Genomic DNA, 23,745 nt, shown 5'->3' on the forward strand with positions numbered 1-23,745 from the left:
TCTAGTCCAGCATCCTGTTCTCACAGTGGCCAACCAGGTGCCTGCAGGAAACTGGCAAGCAGGACCCACACATGAGAGCACTCTCCTCTCCTGTGGTTTCCAGAAACTGGCATTCATAAGCATTGGAGGCAGAGAGTAGCCATCATGGCAAGTAGCCATGACAGCATTATCCTCCATGAATTTGCCAATCCTCTTTTAAAGCTGCCCAAGTATGTCCCCCCCCCAGACTTTCTACAGTGGTACCTCCAGTTGCAGACGGGATCCATTCCGGAGCTCCGGTCAGATCCCAAGGTTTCCACAACTGGATGTGCCTGTTCTGCGCATGCGTGTGGCGCGTAGAGCGCTTCTGTGCATGCCCGAGCGGCGAAACCCGGAAAAATACTTCCAGGTTTGCTGCTTTCGCAACCCGAAGTTTATGGCACCCGAGGGTAACATAAGCCAAGGTTCTACTGCAGGGGTCAGCAAACTTTTTCAGCAGGGAGCCGGTCCACTGTCCCTCAGACCTTGTGGGGGGCCGGACTATATTTTTGGGGAAAATAATGAACAAATTCCTATGCCCCACAAATAACCCAGAGATGCATTTTAAATAAAAGCACACATTCTACTACAGTAATATAAACACACCAGGCAGGCCCCACAAATAACCCAGAGATGCATCTTAAATGAAAGGATACATTCTACTCATGTAAAAACACGCTGATTCGCAAACCATCCGTGGGCTGGATTTAGAAGGCAATTGGGCTGGATCCAGCCCCTGGGCCTTAGTTTGCCAACCATGTTCTACTGTATTTCTTATTTTGGTTTTTTTTTTAAAAAAATGTTTCTATCCTGCCTTTACTTTCTGTTTAACTAACAGGTTAGGAAGCATTAGAAGCAGCTAACAAGCAGAAAAAGGGGAAAAAAGACAGGTGATGATGACGATGATGATGATGATAAAACAATTCAAAAGTGTCTTAAAGGGTTCAAATAATTTCTCATCTAGTTATAACCCTTACATTGGCCCTGTAAAGCAAGGGTAGGGAACCTGCTGGCTGGGGCTCACAGGCCACTGGTTGCCCATAACTGCTGTCATAAGTCTGTATTATCACACACACCATATTGCAGATGGGGGGTGAACTGAGACTGGCTTGCCAAACCCTACCTTGATGAAGTGAGGCGAACGGCAGAGGTGAGATTTGAACTGGGGAACCTCCTCATTTGAAGTTGAGTTACTTAGCTACTGCACAGCGCCAAGTAAACTGCAGCAGGAAAACCAGAACATAATAGCCAAAAGAGCAGCAAGCTCTCTTGAAATAAAGTCATAGAATCATAGAATCATAGAGTTGGAAGAGACCACAAGGGCCATCCAGTCCAACCCCCTGCCAAGCAGGAAACACCATCAAAGCATTCTTGACATATGCCTGTCAAGCCTCTGCTTAAAGACCTCCAAAGAAGGAGACTCCACCACACTCCTTGGTAGCAAATTCCACTGCCGAACAGCTCTTACTGTCAGGAAGTTCTTCCTAATGTTTAGGTGGAATCTTCTTTCTTGAAGTTTGAATCCATTGCTCTGTGTCCACTTCTCTGGAGCAGCAGAAAACAATCTTTCTCCCTCCTCCATATGACATCCTTTCATATATTTGAACATGGCTATCATATCACCCCTTAACCTTCTCTTCTCCAGGCTAAACATACCCAGCTCCCTAAGCCGTTCCTCATGAGGCATTGTTTCCAGGCCTTCCCCAGTCAGTGGAAGGGAGCAAGAAAGACAGAAACTACAGCGAGGTCAGACAAGGCTGATTGTAAAGGGTTGACCCACATGCCTTTTGAAACAGAAAGGAAAGCCAAGATTAAGGGGTGGGGTCTGATCATGAACTTCTTAGGTAAGAGGTTTCAAGAGCCTGGGTGCAATGGTCAGTTAGACCTTGCCCTGCATGCTTACGCTCTTCACCTCATACAATAAGGGAATGTACAGTGCAGCATTATGCCTTTTCCATCTGATCGCAAAGGTTCCTGTGGAAAGGTCCAAAGCGTCTCAGGGGGAGAGCTGGTTAGGGAGACAGTTAATGATTAAATCTGTGAGCCAGGAATGGGGCCAGCTCTGCCATCCAGCAGGGTAAAGTGACCTGCTTCGAGTGGCACCATGAGGGGTGCAGAAGATAAAGGCAGGAACTGGTGATGTCCGAATGGGGCAGCAAGGGGATTTGTTTTGTTTTTTTAAGCATTAGCCTTCATGGTCTGGGACTAGGGTTGCCAGACTCAATAGAGGACAGGACTTCTGTGCCTTTAATTGCCCTACTCTCGCTTGAGTCTGGAAACCTTAAAGAGAAACCAGCAGACCTTTTGTTTAATTTCCAAGGAAAGGGTCTGCTGGTTTCTCTTTAAGGTTTCCAGACTCAGAAGAGAGCAGGGCAATTAAAGGCACAGAAGTCCTGTCCTCTATTGAGTCTGGCAACCCTAGCTGGGACATCAATTGGGATCTGCTTCAGGCAGCAAAATGCCACAGGTTTGCGTATTTATTAAATTTTTTATATCCTGCCCTTCCTCCCAAAAGAGCTGAGGGCAGCACACAAATGATAAAGCAACTCCAATATAGACACTTTGCAAACCACCATGTGGGCTTATAAAGTACCCTGAGAATTAAAAAGGTTCAAGAAGCAACTAATTTGAGACTGCCTTACCATGTCCAGTTTCAACAACTGCTCATAAACCTATTTCTCCTTTGAAGCTTAGTCTTTGCCCAGAAGGTGCTTCAAATTATCCAGTGAATTGATGGGTCATCTCCTTGATTACCTACAGTAAGTGAAAGACACTTAAAAAACCTGACAGCAATCGCAAGATTCTGACAACGCAGTATGCAGAAGCAGAAAACTATTAATGTGGCTTTGCATCTGCTTAGGCAAATGTTTTACTTAATAATATTTTGGCCCTGAATCATGTGCTATCCCCCTCTATCTTGAATGTTGTTTAGGTACAAATGAACAGAAAGTGGCACTCACCACTTTCCCAAACAGTGAGAAATTTATTCATTCATTCATAGATCCATTCATCTCATAAAATATCAAGCAGTGTGCAGTAATGTAAAAACTTTTTAATTAACCCCCCCCCATTAAAAGCAGTACAAAACAATCATTAAAACAACTGGCTATTCAATAAGATTTTAAACAACTGTATAGGCCTGTCGGCATAAGAAAGTCTTCAAGAGACACCTAAAAGTCAACATTTCAGGCAACGCATTGCAGAGCAATGTGCCACGTCTATGAGACAGCACTGGGTATCTCCATCAAAATGCTTCTCAATGTGATGTTACAATTAGAGCATGTTGAAGACACTCCTATTTCTCAAAGGAGAAAGGGTACCCCAAGCGGCTTTATTGTCAGACCGCTATCTTCCCCCCCCCTTAGTTCAAACTGCAGATTTGGTTCCAAACTGGTTCTTTGGTCCTCCATTTGCCCCGAATGAGTCACCTCCTGAAGGATCAACTCAGCCCTCAGGAAAACCATGTGCCCTGCTTTCCTGAAGGTCTTCAAGCAAAGACTCTGTTGTGGGCGAACTAAGCCCTTGATTTCCTGCACTGATTAGTAATTCTCCGCTTGTATATTTAAGGATCCTGGTAAGCTTTTGTTCAAGTCTGTGACCCCTCATTCACAATTCCATGATAAGGAATCCTCAAGAAAGGTTAGAATCTCAGGCATGGCTAATGGAATGTAGAAGTTAAGTGTTCTTAGAATGCTAACTGGGGAAGATAATAGGGGAGAGCCCTGGCCAATTCCAGCACACATTCCTTCTGGGGTAGGGAGGGGGGGCTGGGGGGCTGGGGAAGCAAGCCTTGAAGATTTCCAAACATGGCTCGGTTTCTACCTGAAACTTCCTGAGGCTGACAAAACCAGGGTACCGATGTGCAAAGCATTGCATCACAGCTGAAAATAGTAATTTTGTGGAGGAAAATCTAATTTGTTATCTGCACAGACATTAAACCTATGTGTTTAGATCTCTGTCTCTGATATTTAGGAAAGTTTACGTTTATGTGAAGTTTTCTGAAAGTTTAAGAATGGAATTGGCATGATGAGAGTGAAATGTACATAAAAATGTTCACAAGTCTGTCCATGACCCTACTTTTTTACCTTGTTTATCTAGAAAAAGGATCACCACTTATTCTCTGCTCAAATGACAGAATCAGGTTGGGGGGTGAAGGGAATTGCTATTAAAAGCCATTGAATTTTTATTTTCCGAATAGCCTCTTTATACAGCCCTTTGATTCAAAAATCTCCAGGGCTTTTTACTATGAACCAATACAAATCCCACAGGGACCCAGGTGGCGCTGTGGGCTAAACCACAGAGTCTAGGGCTTGCTGATCAGAAGGTTGGCGGTTCGAATCCCTGTGACGGGGTGAGCTCCCGTTGCTTGGTCCCAGCTCCTGCCAACCTAGCAGTTCGAAAGCACATCAAAATGCAAGTAGATAAATAGGAACCGCTATAGCAGGAAGGTAAACGGCGTTTCCGTGTGCTGCTCTGGTTTGCCATAAGCGGCTTTGTCATGCTGGCCACATGACCTGGAAGCTGTACGCCGGCTCCCTCGGCCAATAATGCGAGATGAGCACGCAACCCCAGAGTCGGTCACGACTGGACCTAATGGTCAGGGGTCCCTTTACCTTTACCTTTAATACAAATCCTAGGGAATAGGACTCAGACTGAAATCCTATACACCTCACTAGAAGCCCCACTTAAATCAATAGGACTTGCTTCTGAGTAGGCATGAGTCAATCACAACCAGCTAACACTGATCACCCCTACTTGTGAGCAGAAAAGATGGAATAATCTACTCTTCACAATGTGTTAAAGCAGGAATAGCTAAAACTCTTAGGGCCTCGGGGCCCAAATTCACCATTAGCTCCTCCATTTTGTTTCATTTTCATTTCCCACTGCATAGAAATACAGTAGAGGAGAGCAAAACTTTACGAAGAACATCTGGCGCACACAACCTGCGTTGGATTACAAAAAGTGGCAAGCATTGGCAGCACTTAAACCCAGTGCTTTTTTTTCTGGGGGGATGCAGGGGTACGCACACCCCTAAACATTTAGTGAATCTTTGTACTTTTGTCCATTTACTGTATTTTTCCTGATCTGAACTATAAAATGGTGATTTTCGTGAATCAAAATGAGGGAGTACCCGAAACATTTTTTAAAAAGAAAAAAAAGCACTGCTTAAACCTGTGTGAGTTGTCAAAAAATAAACTGTGTCCGAGTCCAACGGTACCGGGAAGGCCGCAGGCTTCCCACCACCAGAAGCCACGTGTAAATGAAACACCGGACGGGGCAGGGCACGCTTTCCCGCCTGCACCTGTGTGAGGCTTGGCTTGGTCGATCCCGTCCGCCCCACCCGACGCCGGTTCTTGAATCCGGAGTCAGCCGAGCTGTGCGCCGTCGATTGGGACTTGCTCTCACGGAAGTGCCTGCAAACCGGAGTCACTTGGGTTCGCTTTCTTATGCTCAGAGGGAAGTCAAGCAGCTCCTGCTCCTGGATCACTCATTCCGGTTTCAAATTTGGTTAGCGAAACGTTACTGATCCAGGCCGATTAAAGGTGAAGAGCGCCGCGCCCAGCCCAGGCAGGCGAGGGAGGACAGGCAGGTCTGTCCTTTTGGCCCCGTCGTCGGGCGTGGCGCTCCGCTTCCCCGCGGAGGGACGGGCGGAGGGAGGGGCCCGAGCTGCGCGGCCTCCCGCTCTCCGCCAGGGGGTGGAGGCTCCGTCGCGGCCGCTGCAAACTGCGCTCGGCAGGTCCCTCAGGCACCGACGGCCGCCCGTCCGCTTGGCCGGCTTTTCCGCCCTGCCTGCCCTTCTCTCGTCCCCTCTCCAGCCATGGCAGGTCCCGGCGTCGGCGTCGATTCTCCCGGCTACATCCGCACCGTCCTGGGCCAGGAGTTCCTGGGCGGGCTGGACAGCTCCACGCTGGCTTTGCCCCCGCAGCTGTCGGGCGGCCGGGCCGAGGCTCAGAAGTCGCTGCGCATCCACCGGCAGGTCCAGCAGACCCTGGCGAGGAAAAGCAAAGGCTCCATGGTCAACGGTGAGTGGTGGGGGGCGCCCTTTCCGGCCTACCTCCAACTTTATTATTATTATTTTTAATGAACAACCCCAAACTTTGGACGGTTTCTATAGTCTCACCCCACCCGCAGTACACAGAGTCCTTTAACTTTCCCCCTCCCGCGAGGTATGATCTTTTAGCCAGTTTTCAGAAATCAAATCTCATGGGTGAGGGCTTGAGAATCGCACTTAAACCTTTCCCGTTGGAAAGCTGCCTTAGAGTCGCACCGTTGCTCCGTCAAGCCTAGTGTTGTCGGCACTGACCGGCAGCGACCCCCAAGGGTTTCCAGACAAGAAGCCGGGGATCATTGAACCCCCGACTTTCTCCATGTAAATGTTTTCCTTTCTGAGCTTCGTGAGACTTTTTTTTATAAAGTGCTTAACCTGTCTGGATTGCATTCTGTTGTGGATAATGGGGTGTGTGCCTTGGTGAATATTTAGGATTGCACCTGGCCAGGTACTTTCCGGGTAATGAGGTCTTCCCACCGTTCCATCATTGGCACCTTTCTTCAGCTTTTTATCTCCTTTGTCTTCCCTGCCCATCTTTCCTCTTTCAAATACTTGCTGCTCTCCCCACCCCCACCCCCCTCATATCAGAAACTTGAAAGAAGAGCGGTTTGTTTTGATTTTCTTCCAGATCTAGTACAGACGCTTTCAGATTTATAGTCTGCATGGGTTTTTACTGTGTGGAGGAGTCGGTAATTCAGATGTTGTTTCCGTACCTGGTGGGGTGGGACTTAATGTTGTAAATATTGTAAATACCACAAATGAATAGATGGTGGCAGGTTTTGTTTTTTAAAAAACAAAATACCACCAGATTTTCCCTGGAAAAGGTAAACCTGGATTAAATGGGGCAGAGTGTTTCAATGACAACCATATTATGCAGATGCTGCCTCCGTATTTATAAATGGAGAAGATTTAGAGAGGGGGAGGGAGGTGTTTTTCCTCAGAGTAGATTCCCTGAAATGAATTAACCTGACCAAGTTAGGTCCATTAATTTCAGTGACTCTATTCAAAGTAAAACTTGAATACTACCCAATGATTTTTAATGCATTAAGTACAATAATATGAATTAAATTGCTTATATTTCACACAAAAAGACTTGTGTTACAACAAATTCAGTACCTGAACTCTAACCTTTTGTGGCTTAGGTGTGTCATTCCAATATAATATGAAAGGATTCCAGCCTAGATCATAATGAAGTTGTTGGTTGGTAGTATTCACATTTCCTACCTTACTATGCATAATTGCAGTTATTTCCTCCATAAACATAAATGCCCCGTATTTTATAAGCTAGTAACATAAGGAAGGTGGTTAGTTATGTGCCAGCTTTGCAACAATAAAAATGCCCAATATGGTGGATGCAGTGGGACAACAGTAGTAAAATCACAGTAGAATTGTTTCTTTAAAAACAACAACACACAGTTGTTAATTTTAAAACATTGCAAGAGTGGTGTGGTTGCTGTTGGCATGCGATTCATTCTATGCTGCTTCTTGACTTCAGGACATTGAAATCATGTGAGAAGATACTGCAGCTGCTTTTTGCTTCTCTCTCAGTTGCCCAACCCTCCAAGAAGAGGCAACACTGGTGTGAGAAGTAGTTGCATCACCAGCTCCTCCCATGTGACCTCCAAGTTGAATCATTGCCATAGCATCCTGCAAAGTGACCACAGGGAAATGGGACTAACACTCCAGTAGTGTAAGAGCTAGTCATGTGGGGCTGGGCTCTACTAAATAACCTGCTCCGCACACGGTTGCTGTCTGCCCTGTTGTGGCTGTGCAAATCATTTCCGCTCTGTAAAGAATTGTCTGTACTGTATCTCTGTCCAGAGTTTTATCTCTCGGTGGCGAAACTGCTGCGTTTTGTGCGTAACTCGTTCGGCACGTCTTAGCGTGAAATCATGTTGCCACATTACCTCATTCATCAACCAGTGAGCTACATGTTATCTACTCACTCACAGAAAAGTTCATACATTTGGCCTTTCCATTTTAGGTCTTATCTATATGGGCTGTGTTTGCATGCAACCTGTCCTGGCTTTCGTACGATTTCCCCCCTGCCCCGCAGGGCTGGTGACTCAAGGCTGAATGGTTCACCCAGATAGTCTGAATTCTCGACCCAGTGCTTGACTCATGCATGTGTTACCCCTTGCCCTGAAGGCACCTTTCCTAAATTGGTCTGCCTTCATCCAGTTGCCTGTCTACACATGGTAGGCAGTGTTAGAAACTCAGGTATATGAGCTAGGTGCCAAATGGCTTCTTAAACCAGGGTTACAGTTGCCAAAACAATGCCTAGTTGCCATTCTGGGGCCAGGCGGCTCAAAACTCGTATTTTTCAATACAACTTTTTGGTTCCTGAAATACATCCTGCTTGTCCAGATAAAATATGACAGAATTCTACAGGATTTGTTGCTAGTATGTGAAACAGTCAAAATCCAAGGAACCCCCAGATGGTGGAGATGCCAGCCACCATCCTGTCACCTGGGCATCTTCACTTGGTCACAAGTGGCTGATAGCCAGGTGCATAATGCGCCTGGTGAACTTTGAGCACTGACTGTAGGCATGTCATTAACATTCTGCATTTGGATGGTGTAGACCAAGGGTAGAGAATGCAGTGTCCTCCAGACGTACAGTCGTTCAGCTTTCGTCAGTCCCAGTTAGCATGACCAATGGTCATGAATGATGGGAGTTGTAGTCCCAACAATATCTGGAGTGCACCATTCTAATTCTACCACAAGTATATACTACTACAGAAAATTGACAGGATAAGATCAGGTGGCCTTTGGCTATTCTGAGCTTCTGGTACATCGTGTTCTGGATCTGTAGTGCCAATGTTGTTCTGTGGGTGAATGGGTGGTCCAGCCTCACAGCAGTCGACTAGGCCACATGTGGGATGTCCTCAATTCTCTCCTAGCTCTGCTGAACATAGAGTGAGAACAATGTGATGTATTAGTTTGAGTGTCCAGGACTGGGGAGATCCAGGTTGAGTTGAAACCAATGCTCAGCTTTGAAGCTCACTGGGTGACTTTGCATCACTCGTACACTCTCTCTCTCTCACCCACACCCTTGGTACACAGGGTTTTAAGAATAAAATGTGGGGCAGAAGGAAAACTTGTGACTCCTCAGAAGAAAGGTGGCCTATCAAGTGAAATATACAAATAGGAAAATTTAAGGGCCAGTTCCCACATGATTTAATGATCCACCCAGTGTAACTGGAAGCTGCACATAGCTGTTAAATGAATCCGATGTGTGGTTTTGAACTCCTCCTATTCAGTGGGGAAGGCTGAACCAAATGCATTTGCTTAAGATCACATGAGTGTATCCCATGACATCTGACTTGTGTTTGGCTGGGATATGGGGGATGCCATGCCTAGACTGTGGAATTCCCTTCTGAGGACTTCCAACAGCTCACACAAGCTTTCTCTCTTAGCAGGCATTTCACTTGCCAACAGAATAAAAACTCAGAAGTCAGAGAGTTTGCCTGCTGTTTCCTGATGTTTTAAAAATCCTTTAACAATTATTCTATTACCTGATAGATTACTTACCTTGGCACCTAACTCCTCATTTCTTGGTGCAAAGAAGATAAACAAACCAGGAAACCTTGGCTTTGTCTGAACCTAGGATCATGGTTTGTTGCTCCATAACAAGCCACGGTTAACCTGAAGCCATGGTTTGTTGTTGCATCGCCTATCATGACTGGTTGCAGAGCAACAAACCACAGTCCCACATCCAGATGTAGTGGGAAGCCAAGGCTTCCTGGTTGGTTTATCCTGCGTGCACCAGAGGAGGAGAGAAGCAGGAACAATCGGGCAGCAGGCTGCTCATTCCTGAGAATGCATAAAAACTATTTCACTGTATCTGAAGAAGTGTGCATGCACACGAAAGCTCATACCAAAATAAAAACTTAGTTGGTCTTTAAGGTGCTACTGAAGGATTTTTTTTATTTTACTTCGACCCAGACCAACACGGCTACCTACCTGTAATAAAAACTTTGGGTCATTCTGGGTGTATAATTTGTAATAATAAAAGAGAAATGAGAGAGAAAGGCTTCTGGATGTTGAACAATGTCTCTGGTTTTACGGTAAATGCCACCCAATTGTTTACTCAGAGTGTATTGAAAGAGCTCTGTAAAATACTTCTTTATCTGAGGCCGGCCAATGAGGAGGCAAGGCAAGCTGGAACAATGCCTATGCATGCAAAGCTACCAAAATACACCTACAAAGAGGAAAGCTCCAGAAACACTCTTAACTTTCCTACAAAGCATTTGCACTTGACCAGCTGGGACATTGTTATGTTACTTGGAGTTGTTTTGTTGCTTTTGGCCAACTTTGTTTCCCCCCCCCCCTAATATGCAGGTATTTGGGGCATGTTGCATTTTTGAAATGTTAGGGATTTTGAGAGTATAATGCTCATAAACAAAAGCATAAGATGAAAAACGGAGAGAGCTTGCACACTCGTTAAAGTAAGCTCGATTTTCTACATAGAAGATCCTTCTGTGTAGGAAAGGATATGTATTGCATGTGATGACTCTACATGTGTGCGCTTTGTTGGGTGTATGTCTGCTGGAAAGACGCAGAGCTGCGGCTACAGAGTTAAACCCCGCCTGCATGTTTGCATGCATGCACTTATCCGATGTGACAGTCTGCACAGCAGACCATTTTAAGAATTTGCCCACATGGAAATGGATTGTCACTCATTCAAAACAAATAAGGACTTTGCGCCTGACAAGTTCCTCTCCTGCATTGCTTCCTACATCTATAAAGGGCCAACTGTATTCTGCACCTTTGAGCTTTATTATTTTCCACAAGGTAGAGCAAGAACAACAAATCGGTCTTGTTTCTGCTTCATAGTAAACTTAGATTTTAATGAATCCAAGCAAATACCTGTGTTCTTCAGTCATTTATAAATACTTTGAGCAGACATCATTGCAATTTGGATAATAATAGTAATCATGAGGACTAGCCAGTTGAGGACCTAGTGACATCAATGGCTTCCTCTTCTCCTTCCAGATTCATCACCTTTAAAAACAGTGTATCATTGGATGTTTAAAGGGGGAGTGGGTGATGTTGCATCTTTATCGACTTTATGTAAATTACTGCTGGCATAGCTTGGTAGAGCATTCCAACTCTTCAATTCTATGATTCCATGAAATATATCCTAAATGAGGGATTGCTCTGTAAATAAATGATTGCAGTCATGCTTATCTTGGAATACTTGGGGTAGGGCCAGATTTGCACTGTGTTTCCCCTTTTGCCCTCCCTCAGTTAGACCGTGCTCTGGGAACATAAAACCAGCCATTTATTCACAATTGCTGCGACGTTTGCCAAACAGTAAACATCACTGAACAAATAGGCGTGTATGCAACAGACTCGCATATTTTTAGGGTATCGTTCCGTTTCTTTCCTGCAATATTGTGTTTCAGCATAAGGGGAATTATTGCCCTGATTACAAATTAGCCACAATCCCAGGGAGGGGGGAGCAGGGAAATCTTTTCACCCTGAGGACCGCTTTCCCTTCTGCGCAACCTTTTGAGGGCCATATGCCAGTGGTGGGCAGGGCCAAAGGCAAAAGTGGGCAAAGCAACAGATGTAAAAGTAACCTTTGTACAGGAGGCTTGTTTCTACACATACTCTCACACACCCCTCTCTATCCTCTGTTCAGACAATCAACAGGCATTATCTGAGTTCAAGGACGAATTCCTGCCAGGCAAAAATATTTGCAGTGCAAATTGGGACAATGAGAGGTGTGGCCTTGGGAGGGAGGAGGAGAGAGTTTTGAGGGCCAGCGAGAGAGGCTTGGAGATCTGCTTTTTGTCCCTGGGATTGTGGTTTCCTACCCCTGAAGTAACAGTGTTTATTTACGTCCACTCTGAAGGCATCCAAAGGCTATTGACAAATCCCAATGTTTATTTACTTCAGATACTTTTATTGTGGTAGGTTGCAAAATGTGTTGCAGCTTAATTCTCCAGTGTTATGAGCTACACTTTCTCCTTGTGTGTGCAGTTTAGGGACAGGCCTGCCAACTCTCCAGCTTTGAAGAAGAGACATCTAGTGTTAAGGCTGTAAAGCCTGTCTTCCTTCTCACATTGAAATCTAATCTCCCTGCTTAGCCTTTGTTCTCCATAATTGCTTCTGGTTTGAACAAACCTGGAAGAGTTTTCTGGCACCTTAAAACACCTAAATCATTTATTGTGGCATACACATTCATAGAGTAGAGCCCACCAACTGGTTATGCGTACTCTGGTCAACAAAATATTATGTCTTAATATATCATAGAATAATAGTTGGAAGGGACTCCTAGGGTCATCTAGTCCAACCCTCTGCAATGCAGGAATCCTAATAATTCTCTTAAGTCTTAGTTTAAAGTGCATCCACATGATTATCTTCCACATTTGCAGACAGGCATGAAGCTATCTCTCTGAAACTGGTCAGCCAGCCTTCTAGGAAACCTTAAAGACGATGTTCCTGGCAATTAAAGAAAGTTGCCCAAGAGCTCAGCTAGCCTGATAGAATTGCCTGGGCCTGCAAGCTAACTTTGTTTAACCCAATTGCTAGATCAGAGCAGAGCCCTTACAAGCCCAGTTTGCTAATTAAATGAGATAAAGCTGCTGAAGGAAAGCCACTAAATCGAGTCTAGACAGACATGGTATTCATGTATTTCTGGCAACAACAAAAAAGCAGGAGATGCCTGAATTAGATTAGTTACATACTGAATAGAATAATAAGGAATTGTGTTAATGTTTAAAACTCTACTTTAAGGGTTCTGATGCTGTGTTTTCCGTAAAGCAGGGTAAATGTAACACCTCTTGATTTCGTGTTAGTTTTTAAGGCTGAAGTCTTATTTGAATGACAGAACATTTTAACATCTGGCTTTCCATAGCTTTATTATCCCCCCAAAAAATAATATGCATTTTGCATGTTACTGAAATTTGTTTATTTTATTTTACAAAATTTATACAGTACTCGTTTGTAATAAAACCTCTGTGTTTTACAAAAAAAGAAAGCAATTGTCCAGTAGCACTTTAGAGACGAACTAAGTTTGTTCTTGGTATGAGCTTTTGTGTGCATGCACACTTCTTCAGATACACTGAAACAGAAGTCACCAGACCCTCATATATAGTGAGAGAGTGGGGAGGAGTATTACTCAGAAGAGTGGTGGGAATGGGTGATTGGCTGATAGGTGTGGTAAACCTGTTGACTGTTAACGGCTGCAATTGGTCTTACAGGAAAAAGCAAGGGATGAGATGGCCAAAAGTAACTTTATCATGTATAATGAGATAAGAAAGCTCATGCCAAGAACAAATTTAGTTGGTCTCTAAGGTGCTACTGGACCATTTTATTTTTGTTTTATATTTCTACTGCATCAGACCAACACAGCTACCTACCTGAACAAAAAAAACAAAGCATCCAGATTATCAATACAAGACTGTTAAAAGCAGCTATTAAAGACATTCAAAAGATAATCAACACAGGCTTTTGAAAATCTGCATGGGTTTTTGAAAACAAAAAAAAAATCTGCATAGGCTTTCCAAAACAAAAATGGTTTAAGCGTGCCTGACCCTCAATATGCTTTTTGCATATTGCTGGCAAGATGCCCAACATCCTGTTAATTTGGGGACCAGGAGGCTGTGTGAAGGAGCTATATAAGATAAGGGTCCCTGGGGAGGACCCAGGAGTGGAGTGAATATTGTATTTGCACAGCCAGCATTTCAAATGTGTTGCTTCTCTATCTCCACGTGAGTGAATGGCAACCATTCACTCATGTGAGAGGAAGTCAACAGGTGCTCTCTAAGGCACCAGAGATGTGAGCCAATCTACCTTGTCTCCGCTAGCAATTCCTGTAACCCCCAGCCTTTGAGAACCATGCCTGTTTTAATCTACACTGGAACGGGATGGGTGTTGGTAACTGGCTTCTGGATGTAAAGGACCTGCAGCAAAATGTTGCAGTGTGTTCTCCCTCCTAACAGGATCCTTTCTGTTCAGGCCTGCGGCCAGCAATTCCCTCCAAACAGAGCATTCAGCTCCTCCCATTGGACTCTTCTCGCCTCCTCTCCCAATGCTTGAAGATCTGCAGGGAGGATTCTAATGGTATTCTGCTGAACAGGGTTAGAGTCTCCAGACTTTCATGCTCAGTGTCTAAAGGTTGGGACAGGAAGGGGTGGGGCTGATTTGTGCAAAAGCAGCACCTGAACACATACACACCCTTACCTGATTTGAACCGCACAAAGAAGGCTTGTCTTTCTTTTCCAACTGACTTGGCATTCCGTGGTGACTGAGTGTACTCTGTACTCATTTGGTTATTGGGCTGGTTGTCTGTAAAAAGCGTTACTGTGTCTCTGCAAACATCAGCGTTCCTCTGAGCATGCTGATAATCTCCTCCTCTCTCAGTGGCCCTGTTTTAGATCCACTCCTGCCAGCACGCACCACCTGAGTTCAGTATTAGATGTGAATCCCACCCTGCCCAGGTGGAACTCGGAACAGCATCCATTTTTAATCCACATCCTCCTTATCCTTACAACTTTTCTGTGAGTTAGCTGCAGAGCCGGCCCATCTGTTAGACGAATGGGTTGAGTATGAATTGTGTGTGTGTGCGTGTGTGTGTGTGTGTGTGTGTGTGTATTGGTTTGTTTTTGTTACGTATTTTGTGTTTCTTGTTTTTCATGCTGTGAACCGCCCTGTGATCTTCAGATGAAGGGTGGTATGCAAATTTAATAAATAAAAATAATAAGCAGTCAGAGACACATGGGCACACCTAGGAAGATTTCCAGAAAGGATTGGGAATTTTTCTGGCTTATCTGGCACCACCCTCAAGGGCCTCCTTTGGCAGGTGGGTAACAACGCTTTACAGAGCATCTATATAAACTACCATTGTATTGTCAGATGATGGCAGGTGATTGACAGGTGGGTTGTCCCACCCATTTGTCAAAGTCCCTTGTGCAGTGCTTGCCAAGCATCTATAACAGCCAGTTGAACCAACAGCCAGTTGAACCACAGTGCAAGGGGCTTTGCCAGCCCTATGCTTAATTAAAACTTGGGGAAGTGCTGAGTGAAAGACTTACTTTCAGGCGTTTAGGAGCCCCCATACATACTTTGCAAGCCAGCAAAAAGCAGGATTTATTCCTTCTGCCCGTCAGCTGGCAGTGGGACATACAATGTCAGTTGTGGGGCAGGTGGCCATCATTTGAGTAAAACGGCCTCATGGGTTAGCTCAGTTGGTTAGAGCATGGTGCTGATAACACCAAGGTCACAGGTTTGATCCCTGTATGGGTCTAGATGACTAGATGATCCATGGGGTACCTTCCAACTCTATGATTCTATCATTTGGCCAGGTTTGGCCCAAAGGCTGGTGATTACCCGTCTGTTGTTTTATAGCACCATCAATGGAACTGCAGCCTGCTCCGTGGAGTGGGTATCTGTGAAGTTGGTTTACGGTACCATCCTAGCTGAACGTTGCTTCTGAGGGCACAGCTCTGATTTAGTCCAATTAGAGATAGGGCAGTGGTTGATTTATCGCCCTGATTAAGATGGCAAATGCTTTAAGCCCTAATCTGTAGAAACTTAAATTGAAATCTCGGTTAACAACTGATCATCCACAAAACTGTTCCTTGAGGATTATCACTTTCTAATCTGATGCTGGAAGTTGCCCAAATGCCATCACAGCAAATGTGCAGTATCTGTGTCAGTGGACAAGCACCTTCTGTTTGCTGATCTTTGGCTATATGGGAAACAGGCAAAGCTATAAATTGTTTCATTTTCCATGTGAAATTTTTCACATCTCAATATCATTTGCATCTTTACTCTGACTGATCTTGCACCTTTGACTGATCTTGCTCTGTTTGCATTCGTCTGTTGTTTAGAAGCCAACCCTGAGGCCAGGGCCTGTGTATTCTGAACTGAAATCAAAACAACACTTTATAGAGCACCTATATAGACTATCTTGCCTGATCTTCTATGGTGTGACGCACAAGGCATGGGGTCAGTTGGAAAGACAGTGCTGCAATACAAAACTGGGAAGGGTAGAGGTGTTCTGTGCAGTGCCTAGTAGCAATCGGAGTGGACCGAGAGGAGTAGGACAGAGGAACAGCAACCCAGGTCACAAACTTCTGTCTGTCAACAGGGCTGACCTATCCCATCACATCAGTTCACTGTGGTAGCTACCAAGCACTTCAAAACCACAAGCACTGAGTTTCAGTGCTTATACACACCGTACCCTAAGGAGCCAACTAGGATTGGCTTGTGACATAGGAGTGGGAGCCCAGTTTGTACACTAGAAGTACCACCACTCTTTGCTTGAACAGGGGGCTAACAGCTGGCACTGTCATTGGACCAATGGCATCAACTGTCTGCACAGGTTATTATAGGCTTCTGCATTAGGTGCAGGTAGCAGGACCTACACCATATGAACCAGGCACTCCTCGTCAGTTACAACCGGTCCATCCATCAGCTCTCCTCATCTCCTTGTGGGTGGTAGCTAGTGGCTGTGTTTTCAACATGCATTGCCTGTGCTTCCCATAGGAATGTATAAACCAGCCTGGTGCCCTCCAGATATTTTGATCTACTGCAACTCCCATCAGCCCCAGCCAGGACATAAGAGCTGTGGTCTAAACCTTCTGGAGGGCACCATGTTGGCAAGGGCTGGGATGGACTGTTGCACTAAAATATGTTTCTCTAGCCTTTTCTCTGAAAATATCCAATGAGGAAAATCCCACGGTGTTCTTGGCTAGGTCTCCTCTTAATGTTTTGACCAAGTAACCTCTTTCACCACTTTTTAAAACCTGCTGCCGTCTAGAGTAATCGCTCCCAGCTTTTCTGACCTCAAAAGAGTCCCACAGCCCCATCATTGCATAGACAAATAATCCATTTTAATCAGCAGCCTTGATTTGCTGGGGGACCGTATGTTGAGAGATACAGCCTGGGGGAGTTTTTTGTTTAAAATTAGGACAGAAACCAGATTGTGGCTGAGGAGACAGCACAGCAGTTCAAATAGCATGACCTCCTAGGATCCTGTGCTCTCTGCCTCTCCCATTTTCAATAGAACTACTTAACCTTCCAGGTATGGATGTGAGAGTTTCATTAACTCTCAGTTCTGCCTTGCACACCATGTGCCATATGTCTCCTCTAAATCTGCAGAATTTTGCTAGTTGCCTTTAAAGTAATGTGAGGATAGGGATTAGAACAGTATTGCTTGCTCTGGTTTGTAACTGAGTGATTAAAGAGATGTCAAAGCAGGGAGATCAGCTGTAGAGGTAAAGGGATGAGAAGAAGCACAGCGGTTTATGGACGCACCCACAGCATGGAAGTGAGTAGTTGTCATCTTGCGTGAACAGTTTCCTCAGTTTAAGATCACCTATGGCAAGGATGCGGGTGGCACTGTGGGTTAATCCACAGAGCCTAGGGCTTGCCGATCAGAAGGTCGGCAGTTCGAATCCCCACGACTGGGTGAGCTCCCATTGCTCGGTCCCAGCTCCTGCCAACCTAGCAGTTCGAAAGCACGTCAAAGTGCAAGTAGATAAATAGGGAAGGTAAACGGCGTTTACCTACAGCGGGAAGGTAAACGGCGTTTCCGTGTGCTGCTCTGGTTCGCCAGAAGCGGCTTTGTCATGCTGGCCACATGACCTGGAAGCTGTACACTGGCTCCCTCGGCCAATGAGCGCTGCAACCCCAGAGTTGGTCACGACTGGACCTAATGGTCAGGGGTCCCTTTACCTTTATGGCAAGGATAGACTTGCAAACTGTTATGCACTTCTAAGCTATTGTTGGTATTGTTGCTTTTATTATTACTGACCTCACTAAGACATAAATTAAATTTATTATATTCATATTCCTTCCATCATGGAAGCCATGGTATGTGATTCATTCATCCAAAGCACTAACCAGACCCAGAGTTGCTGAGCTTCAGCCAGGTAGTTGGCTCAGCATTTTGACCCTCTTAAAATTATCCATCCTACTTATGCAAAATTTGGAGGGTTCTCTTGAGCATGTTGATGTGCTTCTCTTAATTTTCAGTGAGTCCTACTTTGACGGTAAAGCTGTTACAACTTAGCACCTGAGCTCACTATTAATGTGTGTGATGTGCTATCTCTCATGCCTTTGTACAGGGAGTCTGCATCGGACCGCCAGCGTTCCAGAATATGTGTTCATAGCAGATGAAACAGACTTTGCTTCAAGACCTCCTCATGGAACTTCATACTATCAATCTTATCAGGTAAGGAACACTAAAGGAACACACACACACACACACAGTGGGTGTATATATGAATTCAGATGCCTGCAATTGATAATGGCTGGGTCATAGTCAGGTTCATCCATTTTATACTCTTGAGCAGAGGTCAGCAAACTTTTTCAGCAGGGGGCTGGTCCACTGTCCTATATTCTTTTGGGGGGGGAAATGAATAAATTCCTATGCCCCACAAATAACCCAGAGATGCATTTTAAATAAAAGCACGCATTCTACTCCTGTAAAAACACCAGGCAGGCCCCACAAATAACCCAGAGATGCATTTTAAATAAAAGCACACATTCTACTCATGTAAAAACACGCTGATTCCCGGGCCGTCCGCGGGCTGGATTTAGAAGGCGATTGGGCCGGATCCGGCCCCCGGGCCTTAGTTTGCCTACCCATGCTCTTGAGAATGCCTGCTGAGTTTTCCTCTCATGCTTGAAGGCCACCCATATCTTAAGCATTACTGTAATTCCACAAAACAAAGTAATCACCTAAACAGAAGATTCACTGAGGAAAATTGACTTAGTCACCCGGTTCCATTGTGTGACAAATGGGCTCCATTTTATGTTATCGATAATGTGATAATCAAAGGACAGAAAGAGAGATTGTTGCTACAAAAATTATGTGTTTGAGGTTGAGGAAGGAATGGTGCATTTAGTTTTACAAAACAGGATCAGAAATGTTTAAGGGAGCTAACTATTCTTGCGTACAATATTAGATTCCAGGAAGGAAACTAATCCTTATTTCAGACGCTAGAGCTTTTGATTGTACATGAGCCAAGAGGAATTCTGCCTTTGTTTATATTTGTCAGACAGGTTGTGGACCCTGTGTAGACTAAATCATCTTGTGTGGCTTAACTTAAGTACATCTCCCAGCTTTTAATTAGAGTGTCTGAATTTATCTAATTACTTGCTTTCTCCATTATCAATAGTCTCCTTTGCACCTTCCTCACAGAGTTCTCTGTGTTCTCAGTCTTTGATTCTGTTGTAGTTGCATGTAGTTTTCTTGCTAGATTACAAAAAAAAGTAACTGCTCTGGAAAGGAGGTAGAATGGGAAAGTCGTGCAAGCCTTTGAGGAAATACCAAAGTTTTTATATGCTGTATAGGGCAATGGAAATGCTTTGGAAAATTGCACAACTGTAACTTAACCTCCTGTGAAGGACTCTCATTGCTAATAACATCCCAGACATCTATTGGACAAATGGGACATTTGTCCCAGGAACTGATAATGCAAAGAACAGCTAAGTGCTAGGAAAGAAGGAGGGGGGGAATTATGCTGGCCAGGGTGATGAAATAGGTATGTAGAGCATTCTACTTCGGATCCCCATTCATTCAAGGAAAAACACTGGGTAATCTTGGGCCAACCAATATCTCTTAGCCTAACCTGCTTCACAGGCTTATCATGATGGTAAAATGCAGCTTCCCTGAGCTTCCTGGAGGAATGGGCAGCTGTAAATGTAATAAATACAAAGGGCTCAGGACATACTCCCTCACAAAGTGCATAGCTAAACTTCCAGAAGACGTGGCGATGGCCACATTTTTCCATGGGAACATATACCAAAGGAATTTCCCCCCAGAAAACATTCCACCCCGTACCACTACCTTATCGTGATGTTCTTTTCATTGACTGTATTGTCCCTTTTGTGTGTGTTTTAACAGATAGGATCGCAAAGCAGTTATGAAAATGGCTGGGAGCCTAGAATCCTTTCCTATAGCTCCTACAGGGGCATGGAAGAGACATCTCAAAGACAGCCCTTGAAGAGATTAGAGGTTTCCCCCAATGGAAGTCCTGGCAAGCTGGCACCCTTCCCAAATGACTTCCATTACAACAGGGCTCTAACTGTGAGGCATGGCGAAAGCAAGAGATCCAGTGCCATGCCTCCCAGGTACGCTCGCTCCGAAATCCTTGGCTATGGGAGCCACAATGCCGCGAGCAGAAGGTATGCCGCGCAAAGGCAGTTCTACATTGGGTCTGGGAACGACACGGAGGTCGACAGTGTCCCAAACAGCCCCCGCGTACCAGTCTATCAGCGCATTGGGACCAGTCGGAGCATGAACAACCTTTTGGAGAAAGAGAGTTACCCGACTTCTGGTTATGCCACGGGACAAGTCAGGACTTCCCAAAACTGGTCTCAGAACAGGCAGTCTCAGAACAGGTCCAGCTGGCACCAGACGATGGTCAGGTCGCAGAGCACAAGGGAGGCCTCTCAACCAGCTTCGATTGCCAGCGCCACTGCCGAGACAGGGAGGAGGGTGGCAATGACAGCAGCTATGGCAGCCGCAGCAGGAAGTGGACACATGCTTCAAGAACGGGCCGGTGCCGTTGGATTTCAAGCAGGGTAAGGTTTAACTGTGCCCTTTTGCCATCAGTGCCTAAGAATATGCTTTGGGTTGCTCTGTGCACCTTGCAATAATGAAGTATGGTCTAAAGCAGGGTTTCCCAAACATGGGTCCCCAGCTGTTTCTAAACTACAGTTCCCATCATCCCCAACCATTGGTCCTGCTAGCTAGGGATGATGGGAGTTGTAGTCCAAAATCAGCTGGAGACCCAAGCTTTGGAAAGCCTGGTCTAAAATCAGGTTGCTTATAGTAAAATATTTATTTTAGTTTACGTTTTATATCCCACCGTTCTTCCAGAAAGCCTAGCGAATTTGCCGAATGCTTATTTGAAAGCAACTTAACCGGTCAAATTAAACTTGGCCATAAGTGGGTCAATTGAAATTCTTCTTACCCCGCCCCACCCCACCCATTATGCCATTAGCCTTACAGGGGAAAGGTTTTGTTTCTAAGACTTTTAAAAAAGTAAAGGTAAAGGGACCCCTGACAATTAAGTCCAGTTGTGAACGACTCTGGGGTTGCGGTGCTCATCTCACCAAGGTAGCCTACATTTGTCCGCTTCCGCAGACAGTTTTTCCGGGTCATGTGGCCAGCATAACTAAGCTGCTACTAGCAAAACCAGAGCAGCACATGGAAACGCCATTTACCTTCCCGCCGGAGCTGTACCTATTTATCTACTTGTACTGTGTGCTTTCGAACTGCTAAGTTGGCAGGAGCTGGGACTGAACAATGAGAGCTCACCCCATCACGGGGATTCGAACCTTTCGATCGGCAACCCCAAGCAGCACAGTGGTTTAACCCATAGCGCCACCTGCGTCCCCTCTAAGACTTTTAGCTGGTTCTTAGTTTGGGAGAGGAGGGTTCCAACTCCCCTCCTTGGCCACTGTGGTTCTAATGAACCCCTGCTGCGCACTTTCTTTTTTTCTTTTTTAAAATTCCTAATGTGCTCAAAGTGGGATTTTAAACTAGCAATTAAAAAAAAAATACTGGAGAGTGGCTGGCTGCCAGCTGGTACAGATACACTAGTGGCCAAAATTGTGGAAACCTTTTGGGGAAAGTGTCTTTCCGAGGTTTGATGGCTCATAACACCTGATTGGCTCTCTAAACACACATGCTCCTTAGCTACATTCAAATGAAGGAAAGCTGCTGCATAGCAACCTAAGAAAGTTGTGTGTCCTTTTTCTGATTATTTGGCTATAACCTTTGAGAGAATACAGGTAATTGAACAAACTTTGTTGCATTACATTCTTCATTAAATTATCTTTCCATTGATATATATTTTTTTTGTATTACTCCAAAAAAGGGGGGTGTTATGAGCCATCAAACCTCAGAAATACACTTTTTCCTAAACGTTTCTACAATTTTGGCCACTAGTGTCACTCAGTGTTGAGTGGGATGGACCAATGGTCTGACTTTAGTGTAAGGCTGCTTCCTATGTCTTTTAGAAACACCAGGCACCAGTGCTTTGCATCTTGCTCTTATCTATTTTTCATGAACAGTGCACCCAGTTCATGAGACTTTGCAAATCTAGCAAAGATCCTGACAACGCTTAGCAATGTAAGAAAGCATCCAGCTCATCTTGTCTCTGCACATACAGTGGTGCCTCGACTTACTAATTTAATCCGTTCCGAAGGCACCTTCGTAGGTCGAAAAATTCGTAAGTCGAAAAGCGCCATTGGAAACGCAATTTCCCATAGGAATGCATTGGAAAGGGAAAAATTCGTAAGTCGAGGCAACCCCATCTAAAAATTCGTAAGTCTAAAAAACCCTATCTAAAACCGCCATGGTTTCCGTTCCGATGTCGAGAAATTCGTAAGCGTGCGGCCATTTGCCCCATTCGTAAGTCAAAAAATTCGGTTGTCAAGTCGTTCGTAAGTCGAGGTACCTCTGTACTCAGCAAATAGGCACTCATGGAGCTTATTTTATTTTAACCTTCCCATGTTGACATGGAGCTTACTGCACATGTATCTTACATAACATAGGCTGCAGTCCACTGCACATTTTCCTCCCATTGAACTAAACAGGGCTTCTGAGCAGACATGCTCAGGATTGTGTTGTTGGAATAGACTATCTTCCAAAGGCAGCAGATCCTTTTTATTTCCGCTGCTATTAAACCACTGAATGCATTGTTTTCGTAACGATATCTTGCTTTACTCATTGCTGGAATTCCTACTCCAGCCTACTGAGTCATAAGAACATGATTTTCTGTACTCGGAAAATTAACTTTGCAGCTGTTAAGGTATACACTGTCAGGAGGACAGAAGGGGTTTGTTCATGATGTCAGGTCAGAACAAGAACTGAACAGCAAAGTACTTCTGGTTAGGATAACAACTGGATTGAACAGAGCAGCTGAAATTCCCCAGGTGACTGTGATGTTTGCTGTTGATTCCAGGTTGGCTCAGTAGTGCAGATATAAGCAGCTGACATTTTGATTTTGTCATCGTTTGAGAAGTGTAGGAGAAAATGGATAGAGCTCAAAACACATTGCTTGAAACGGGCATTGAATGGGGCAGGGCATAATGAGTTGACTATCCAGTTAGAACCATTTAAACATTTTCAGTCAAATTTAATCTGGTTGCTCTTTTTCAGTGTTTAATATTACTTTATTTAAGGCTATTTTGGTGTTGTTTTTTTAAGTACATGCAAAAATGTAGGTAGAGACTACTCCCTCCTAGAGTCACATGTTGGCTTCTCTGTCATTCCAGTTTGATGCATTAACAAAGTGGGGTCAAACATAACAGGCTAACTGGGGCTGTAGTCCAGAATCTAAGGTAGAAGCTTGGAAAGGAGGAATCCTGTTGTGTACAGTGATGTACAAAAGTAGCAGCAATTTATTTCTTTGCAACTGTACCGCAAGTGACATCTGAAGCATGTGATGTGCCGCTCTTACCTATTACATTCTACATAGTGTGCTGAGATCAACCAGGGCTAGCCCTACTGTTGGGTAAAGCGAGTCACCCATCTCAGGCAGCTGATTCTTAGCATCATGAAAGGACAGCCGAACATTGGCTATTTCATTTATTGTTGTTGCATTGTTGCTGTTGAGAAGGGAGAGGTGCTTGCCTGCTCCCAGAGCTACCATTCCCAGAGCGGCTTAATCTCTCTTCCCAAGGACTTCTGTGAGGAGAAGA

General features: G+C 44.8%; 1 protein-coding gene and 1 non-coding gene across 3 annotated transcripts in view; both read left to right on the forward strand.

Moving 5' to 3' along the window:
• Positions 1-5,418: 5,418 nt before the first annotated feature.
• Positions 5,419-23,745, forward strand: part of PKP2 (plakophilin 2) — a 50,013-nt gene continuing 31,686 nt past the window's right edge. The window contains exons 1-3 of one of the 2 annotated variants that reach the window (XM_035128528.2): positions 5,419-6,041; positions 18,153-18,259; positions 19,937-20,616. In XM_035128528.2, coding sequence (XP_034984419.1) covers positions 5,837-6,041; positions 18,153-18,259; positions 19,937-20,616 — 992 coding nt within the window. In that variant the 5' untranslated portion in view covers positions 5,419-5,836. The remainder of the gene's footprint in view (positions 6,042-18,152; positions 18,260-19,936; positions 20,617-23,745) is intronic. The other variant, XM_035128527.2, reaches the window with a different exon arrangement.
• TRNAI-GAU (transfer RNA isoleucine (anticodon GAU)) lies at positions 15,247-15,325 on the forward strand. Its single transcript has one exon. It is a non-coding gene; the product is annotated as a tRNA-Ile (tRNA).

This window comes from Zootoca vivipara, chromosome 10 (assembly GCF_963506605.1).
Source record: "Zootoca vivipara chromosome 10, rZooViv1.1, whole genome shotgun sequence".
Lineage (NCBI taxonomy): Eukaryota > Metazoa > Chordata > Lepidosauria > Squamata > Lacertidae > Zootoca > Zootoca vivipara.